At 49.2% G+C, this 8202-nt stretch overlaps 1 protein-coding gene across 1 annotated transcript in view; it reads left to right on the top strand.

Moving 5' to 3' along the window:
• Positions 1-2872: 2872 nt before the first annotated feature.
• Cyth1 (cytohesin 1) overlaps positions 2873-8202 on the top strand; it is an 86029-nt gene continuing 80699 nt past the window's right edge. The window contains exon 1 of the mRNA XM_021211697.1: positions 2873-3020. Coding sequence (XP_021067356.1) covers positions 2999-3020 — 22 coding nt within the window. The 5' untranslated portion in view covers positions 2873-2998. The remainder of the gene's footprint in view (positions 3021-8202) is intronic.

Raw genomic sequence — 8202 nt, 5'->3', positions numbered from 1 at the left:
CCTCCTCCTCCTCCTCCTCCTCCTCCTCTTCCTTCTCTGCCCTCCTCCTCTTCCCCCTCCTCCTCCTTCTGTTTTGTCTAATATTCATAGGATAAGCAAATAAACTCCTCAGAGGCAGTTCACACTGCTTCTCTTTACTGGGAGAATGAGATGCGTAGTAAAGATGTGACTCATATGCCACCAAGGTAGTGAATAGTAGAGGTGAAGGCTGCAGAAGATTGTGTATGTGGGATGACCAGGGATTAAGGACCAGGAGCAAGGCTTGAACCTGGGGAAAGAGGGAGGCAGGCATGGGAGGCAGAAGGAAGACTGGCAGAGCTAGTGAGATTTGCAAACTACAGCATTTTATATAATCATATGGTAAAGTGTGCAAAGTGCTAAGCATCCCACAGACATACGGACAGATAAATGTTGTCTTTGATCAACTAGCAAAGAACACACCATAGTGAGAGGGCCAAGGAGTCAAATGTATTTCATTTTATTTATTTATTTATTTATTTATTAGCCCTGGCTGTCCTGGAACTCACTCTGTAGACCAGGCTGGCCTCAAACTCAGAAATCCTCCTGCCTCTGCCTCCTGAGTGCTGGGATTAAAGGCGTGCGCCACCACTGCCCGGCCCTATTTTATTATTTTCTGTGGGGGTGTTTTGTGTGCACTTATGGCTGTTCACAACATGCATGCAGTACCTAGGAGGCCACAAAATGGTGCTGGATCCCCTAGAAGTGGAGTGAAGGACAGTTGTGAGCCACCATGTAGGTGATAGGAATTGAAACTGGGTTTTTTGTTTGTTTGTTTTGTGTTTTTTTTTTTTTTTGTGTGTGTGTGTGTGGTTTTATATTTGCAAGAATAAGTGCTCTTAATGGATACACCATCTCTCCAGCCTCACCAAAGGTATTTTAATGTTCTCAAAAAAGAAAATAACAAAAGAAAATAAAGAAAAAGAAGGAAAGAAAGGAAGGAAGAAAATTGTTTATTTTTATTTTATGTGTATTTCTCTGTCTGTGTGTATGTGTACCCCATACTTGCCTGGTGCCTTTGGGGGGGCGGGGCAGAAGAAGGCATCTGATCTCCTGGGATGTTGTGAGCTGCTATGTGGGTGCTGAGCACTGGACATGGGTCCTCTGCAGGAGCAGCAAGCACTCCTAACTGCTGAGCCATCTTTTCAATGCCAGCTTTTTCTTCTGTTGATATTTATTTTGTGTGTGCAAGTGCACCCATTTCTGGTGGCTGACAACCTGTATCCCCAGCTCCATGGGATCTGATGCCCTCCTCTGGACGCTACGGGTACCTTCACACACATGCGTGTGCACACAGACGCATTCATACTAATACACAGACACACACATAAAAAAACGTTAACATCTTTAAAGAAAAAAAAATAAGTCCCACTTTCTCCACCTCCCCTTTCATTTTTGTCAACTTTCCTCATATATCCTTCTCAGAAAATATGTGTATACCCACTGCAGCATGTCTGCCACAGGGCAGGTATAAGGTGGTGCACTGGGGGATTTAAATTTATTAAGGTTGTACAGAGATTTTTGAGCAATTACAGACTAAGGCTCTTACCCATGGGGGAGGAAGGATTGCTGCAGCCCACCCAGTGAAGAGAGGGACCCACAAGGAAAGACCTAACTCTCCTTCCTCTCCATGTGGTTGGCCTGGCCCCTTCATGCCCTGCAGAAGCCCAGAGATTCCCACAACCCTCTCCAGGCAGTGATTTGCAGAGGGAGAGGGAGCTGGGGGGGGGGGGAGGCTGGTTCTGGGGCTGCCCTTCTGCAGCACCGGGATTTCAAGTCTTTGTTTCAATCAGGAAGACCCTCCCCAAAACTTCCCAGTGTCTCTTTTGCTGTATTTTTAGGTTTTTGTTTTGTTTTGTTTTTGAGGTGGAGTTTCACTATATTGTCCTCCTGCCTCAGCTTCTAGGGATGCTGGACTAACAACAGGCATGCAACAGGCAGGCACCACTAGCCCCAGGACTTCCTTGGGTAAGAAGGGTTTGCATGGTGTAGTGGAGCACATCCTGGACAGGGACCTACCACCCGGAGATGCCCCAGTACATATAAGACCCTCTGAGTCGTTGGGAATCAGTTTTCCCCTTTTCCCCTGGTCTCTGGGATGCAATTTAGGACCTCTCACATTGCTAGGCGAGTGCTCTGTCTTTGAGCTGCAATGCACTCCCAACTGGTCACTGGTCTAGAGTTCACAGAACAGGGCGTTCCCTACGGGACTTTTCAGATCATTAGTTGGTTCTTCCACTGATTAATTCTGCAGAGACTTCCTGCCGCATAAATGCTCTCACCTCCACAGAAGCAGCCCCGGGCCACAGCTGCAAAGGGGATCAACTGGTCCTCCCAAAGAAAGCAGCAGAGCCTGCGAATTGAGCCTACTAAGGTAGTAAAGTTAGAAGTTATGTCCTCCTGTGCAACTTGGCGCCGGTAGGAAGTATAAGCAACGAACACAGATGAGTTTAGGTAATTTCCTTCTCGACATGTTGGAGTCCGAGGCGGATACAACCAGGGCCACCTACCCTTCGGGTGACACCCGTGACCTTGAGTATGCTTAACCAGCCAAGTGGCTGGACGCTGGCTAGTAAACCACGCCCGCGGCCTACGCACGCTTGTGAAACTTGAAACCCGAAACTGCCCCGCCCCGCGGAGAGTGAGGGGGCGGTACCTAAAGAGAAAGGGCGTGGCTTGGGGCGGAGTCATAGATAGGCAGAGCCTAGGTGCGGCGCTTGCGTAAACGCAAACTAAAGAGGTCCGCAAGCGGACCGGGCCTAAGGGCGTTCACGCAAGCGCGCTTTGGCTGTGGGCGGGACTTTGTGCCGGGGGCGGTACCTCGGGCGGCGCGTGCGCAGGCGCGTGCTGGGCAGTGCGGGCGCGGTGCGGGGGGCGGGGCTCCGCGGCTCGGAGCTGGCCTGTGGCGAGCTGGTGTCTGGCAGGACGCGGGCTGCGGGAGGTCAGTGGCGGTCGGGGGCCGGAGCCGGTCGCCGGCACCATGGAGGACGATGACAGCTATGGTGAGTGGGGCCCGTCCTCTGCCCCTTCGTGAGCTTCCGCCTGCGCCGGTGTACCTGGGACCGGGCGCGGAGCTCCGGGTGGCGGCAATGCGAGGGCCCGGGGGTGACTGCCCTGACGGTCGAGGGCCTGAGGGTCGCCGGGGCTGAGGGTCGCCTGGACCTTTGGGTCGCCGTGAGCTGAGAGTCAGTCACCCGGGCTTGAGGGTCGCCGAGAACTGAGTGTCACTCGGGCCTGAGGGTTGCCGGAGCTGCGGGTCACCCAGGCCTGGAGGGTCACGGGCAGGGGTCGCCTGAACCTGAGGGCGCCGATGGGGGGCGGGTGTAAAACCGGGACTTTCGGGCTCCGCGACCGGGGTTACTCGGGCCTGAGAGTCGCTGGGGCTGAGGTTTGCGAGTCTAGCGGCCCCGGAAGGGGAGTCATCGGGGTTAGAGGGTCTCCGCGGCGGGGGGTACTCCGGAGCGCTGAGGGTCCTGAGGATGCTGAGGAGCCCCGGGGCGCCGAGGGGCGTCAGGACCAGGTGACCCGGGTCGGAGTCTTTGAGGCGAGTCGCCTGCTGCTTGTCACCCGGGTGGCAGACGCCGCGAAGGGCGGCGGGACTAACACGCCCGCCCGGCCTGTGTTCCCTAGTAGTTTCCGGCTCTCGGGGGTGTTAGAAGTTATGTGCCCCATCCAGCTCTTTGTTCTGAGATGAACACAAGTGGCCTGCCCGGGGCCTCTGAGCCGGGGACGTCGGTCAGGTTTAGCTCCTGGTTCCCAGGTCTGTCAGTCAGGGCCTGGCCACACTGGGCAAGGAGATCAAGTTTGAGCTGTTGCCTGAAGGTAGCCGGGTCATGACACCAGTCCACATCCTCCAACAGAGCAGAAGCGATTTAGATTCTCCTGGCTAACCTTGCTGCTTGTTGGCGAACAGCCAGAGCTCTGGTCCCTCAGAGGGTGTGCAGTCTCTGGAGTTGTAGAAGGTTATTTGAAATGCTTTACGTGGTTGTTAGCATTGTTTCCAAGAGGACTGGAAGAAGGAATGGCAGGCAGGGTGAGTGGCGACCTTTACTGGTCTGACAGGGAATTATGGCTCAGGAACTTAACAAGCTTATGCGGCTTAGTGGAGCCAAACTGCGTCCGGTGTGTTGCCTCACAGGTAGCTTTGCCTCCTCACACTCTGGTGAGGAATATTTCTAGTACCAAGAGGGAAGAGTGTTAGGTCTTTGCAGGTGAGCCCTTAGAGAACTCCAGCCCGGTGAAGCCATGAGGGTTATGGCTAACAACTCCCAGAGCTTCAGATGTGTGAACACTGACTGTGTGTGTTTCCCTGAATGTTAGAGGTCTGTGCCTGCCTGTTCAGTGGAAGAAGCCGGCTTTTGCTACCTTCCAGGTAAATGTAGTGTGTGCCTTCCTTTCTGATAGAAAAGCAGTCACCTGCAGGCAGGCCCTGCGATGGACCCTCAGGGTTTTTTCTTCTGTTGGAAACCTCCACTGACTTTCCCCACTGCTCTTTTCTCTCCCCCTTGTCCTTTGTTGTCCCCTGGGTGCCAGGGTTCTGCCAAGCTTTGTTCTTACCCTCCCCTGGTTATTGCCTGCTGGGTGAGGCAAGAGGCTGCTGTTCTGGTTGGTTTTAATAGTGACTTCTTTGACTCAGGCATGACTTGTACTAGGAAAGGAAAAATGGAAGGCTTTTGGTTCCTGTTACTGCCAGGAATAGAGGGACTCAAACCCAAATTTACTCTGTAGATCTGAAGGTGAGACAGTCCAAATTAGGTCACACTGGGCTGATACCATGATTTCCTTAGGGCAGTGTTCCTTCCAGAGACTGGAGGGAAAAGTCGGCCCCCTTCCCTTTCCTAGCTTTAGAGGATGCTTCGCTTCCCTTGGAATCCATCTTTAAAGCCAGTGGATAACATTTCTCTACTTTGTCTAATTGCTGCCCTTTCACAGGACATTTGTGTGTCACACCTACCTAGATAACTCAGGAGAAGGAGCGTAGTAGCCATCCACAAATTCAGCTTCCCTTTTGCCACGCAAGTAAACACTTTTAAAGACTTGAGGATTGTGATGTTCACATCTTTAATGTTTTACATTTTTATTAATTTATTTATTTATTGCATGTGGAGGTCATAGGACATCCTTACAGGAAGGAGCTGGTTCTCTGCTTCCACTCTGCCAGTCCGGGATGAAACTTAGGTCGCTAGACTTAACACCAAGTGCTTTTTAACCCACTGGGACATCTCATCATCCCAGATGTGGGCATGCGTACAAACTTTCAAGAGAGCTGCATGGGAGGATGAAAAGGAAGCTCATTGCCCCCTTTATACACTTTTACGTCTTCTTATTCGGGAGGAACTAGAGGGATTAAGTACAAGAGAACTCCTCTAGTATCATATAGTATAAAATGGCCATGTGGAGCCTGAGACAACCGTTCCTTCTCTTTCTCCCTCTCTCCTTCCCTCTTTCCTTCCTTCCCTTCCTCTCCTTGTCTCCTCTCTTTTCCCCCTTCTCTTGATCTCCTCTTTCCACTTTGAGTTGGGGGAGCATCTCCCTATGATTCCATGGGTCTGGCCTCAAACTCGTAGGTTTAAGTGATCTTCCTGCCTCAGCCTTCTGAGTAGCTGGCACTGTGTTGATTCTGAGTCTGGCTGAGCCTCCCAGTTTGGTTTGTTATAGTATCAGACTATAGAGAGAATTTATTTGTACCAGTTTCCACATGTTAAGAGGAAACGTGTGCTGGGGATTTGTGAAGCACGCAGGCATGCTCAGAGCGTTCAGTGTTTTCTTCCAGATGAACTTCATAATCTGTAATATTTGGTTTTTAAAATAATAAGAAACTGTTTCTTGTGGCTTTGAAAATTTTACATACCAACATTTTATCCAGGTTTGTTCAGAATTTGCTCCTGTCTGCCTGTTGGCCTTGGACCTTTGTGTTGGCCTTGGACCTTTATCGCTGTTCTGTGGGGAAATACATTTGTATTACAGAGCTATCAGTTCGGTATTAAAAATAAGATCTTTGGCGCACAGCTCATGTATAGCTTGCTGAAGTCAGAACACATGTCTTGGAGGTTTGCTATTCAACTAAAGGGACTTTCAGGAGCAAACCCTGAGGCCTGCCTCCCCTGCAGGCCTCTTGGTATTTACCAGGCAGAGATCATTTGATGACTATACCTATGCAGGCTGTGGCTTTGCTGGCTCTAGAAAGAACTCTGATGGCACTGTGGTGTTCTGCTAGACAGTAATGTCAACTTATATGGTCAACTGTTTGTTCAGAAAGAAAAACACAGTGTAAACTTAGGTCTTGTATATATCTTGTTTAGGACACAGGCACTGGGCCTGACTGGAATCGGGTAGGGTTCTATGTCATACTGCACAGGGCTGTGAACACAGATCCATGAGAGGGCCTCCCCAGAGTCGATCTTCACAGCCAGGGCTCATTCCTAGATTCAGTTGCTAGCTTTTTTTTTTTTTTTTTTTTTTAAATTGAGACAAGGTGTCAGGTATGCTGTGCTTGCCACAAACTCAATATGTCACTCCGGATACCCTTGAACTCCTGATGTTCCTGCCACCATGTCCTAAGTGCTGGATTACAGATGTGCACCATACCCAGTTAACCTCTTCTCTAAGGATCATGTCCATTCAAATTTAATTTTGTTTTTATTTTATGAGTGTTTTGTCTTCATCAGATTCCCCTGGAACAGGGGTTAGAGAGGGTTGTAAGCCGCACATGTGTGCTAAGAATCAGACCTGGGTTCCCCAGAATAACTGCCAGTGCTCTTAACCCCTGAACCAGCTCTTCCACTATCTTTTTTTTTTTTTTTTTTTAATCCAGTTTTACTTTATAGCTCTGGCTAGCCTAGAACTTGCTACATAGACCAGACTGGCCTTGAAATACAAAATTCCATCTGCCTCTGCTTCTCCAGCACTGAGATTAAAGGTGTGTATCTCCATGCCTGTTTTCCCCACATAAAAATTTAAAAGAGGGCTGGTGAGATGGCTCAGTGGGTAAGAGCACCCGACTGCTTTTCCGAAGGTCCGGAGTTCAAATTCCAGCAACCACCCGTAACGAGATCTGATGCCCTCTTCTAGAGTGTCTGAAGACAGCTACAGTGTACTTACATATAATAAATAAATAAATCTTTAAAAAAAATTTTTTTTAAAAGAAGTACCCTTGGAATCTACCCTTCCTCATAGCAAAGGCGTTCTGGACACCTTGTTTCTGCTCCTTTTCGATCACATAGGCAAACTATCAACAGGTAATTGATCTTTATGTTTAGGAAAGCTTTCAAGTGAACTGGAAAGTTCTCTCACAGAAGAGGCCTGCCAGAGCTCCTGTACCCACCTTGCCCCTGAAATGCTTGTGACGTGATCTTCACACTGGGCTTCTGGATCCTGTGCAAGCAAAGTAGAAGCAGTTTTAATTAGATTATCAGTATTTAAGAAGAGTTGAGAAAATCTAGGTTTCAGTTTCTTGGTAGACTGTGAGCAGTGAGGTAGAACACACAGGAAAATAGTTGATTTGCATAGCATGTGGGGACTACTGAAGCCCAGATGCATGCTTGTGTTGTCTCATGAGGGAAGTGTACAGAGGATACTCAGGGCCAGGGTGCTGAGATAAAAACAGACATAGCACCCAAGGCCTTCAGGACCACCTCTCATCTGTCTCCTGTCGAAGTGATCACTGAAGACTGCCAGGGTCTGACCTGGTTTCTGTGCATGGTTAGGTGGGGTAGCTGAAGCACTGGAGTACCCCAGGAGAACTCTGTGGTCTGTGGACACAGAGCTGTCCTGAATTGTGGTTTCTGTGGGAGTCTTGCCACAGACAACAAATGGGTGAGAAGGGCAGGTGTGGAGGATGCAGGTGGTAGTCTGTTGGTGGCAGCAGGGCCTCTGGCCAGTTGCAACCTAATTTTATGAACCCAGGGCTCTTTCGGGTACTTTAGGAAATGGACTAAAAAGAGAATTGTCTCTGGTTTTGGTGGGAAGGGTTGTAGAGTAGAAATAATTACTATTCACGGCACCATGGAATCCATGTGTTGTATTACAGCCAGAAGGAGGGTCTATATCAGAGAGAGGGCAAACTGACTGTGTACACAGTGAGCCACAGGGATCCAGGTGTATGGGTATCAAGAAGACTGAAAAAGTATAATTTTTATATATATATATATATATATATATATATATATATATATATATATATAT

This window comes from Mus pahari, chromosome 14, assembly GCF_900095145.1.
Source record: "Mus pahari chromosome 14, PAHARI_EIJ_v1.1, whole genome shotgun sequence".
NCBI classification, from domain to species: domain Eukaryota; kingdom Metazoa; phylum Chordata; class Mammalia; order Rodentia; family Muridae; genus Mus; species Mus pahari.
Note: the sequence above shows the minus strand (reverse complement) of the source record. Positions and strands in the feature narration are given on the sequence as shown.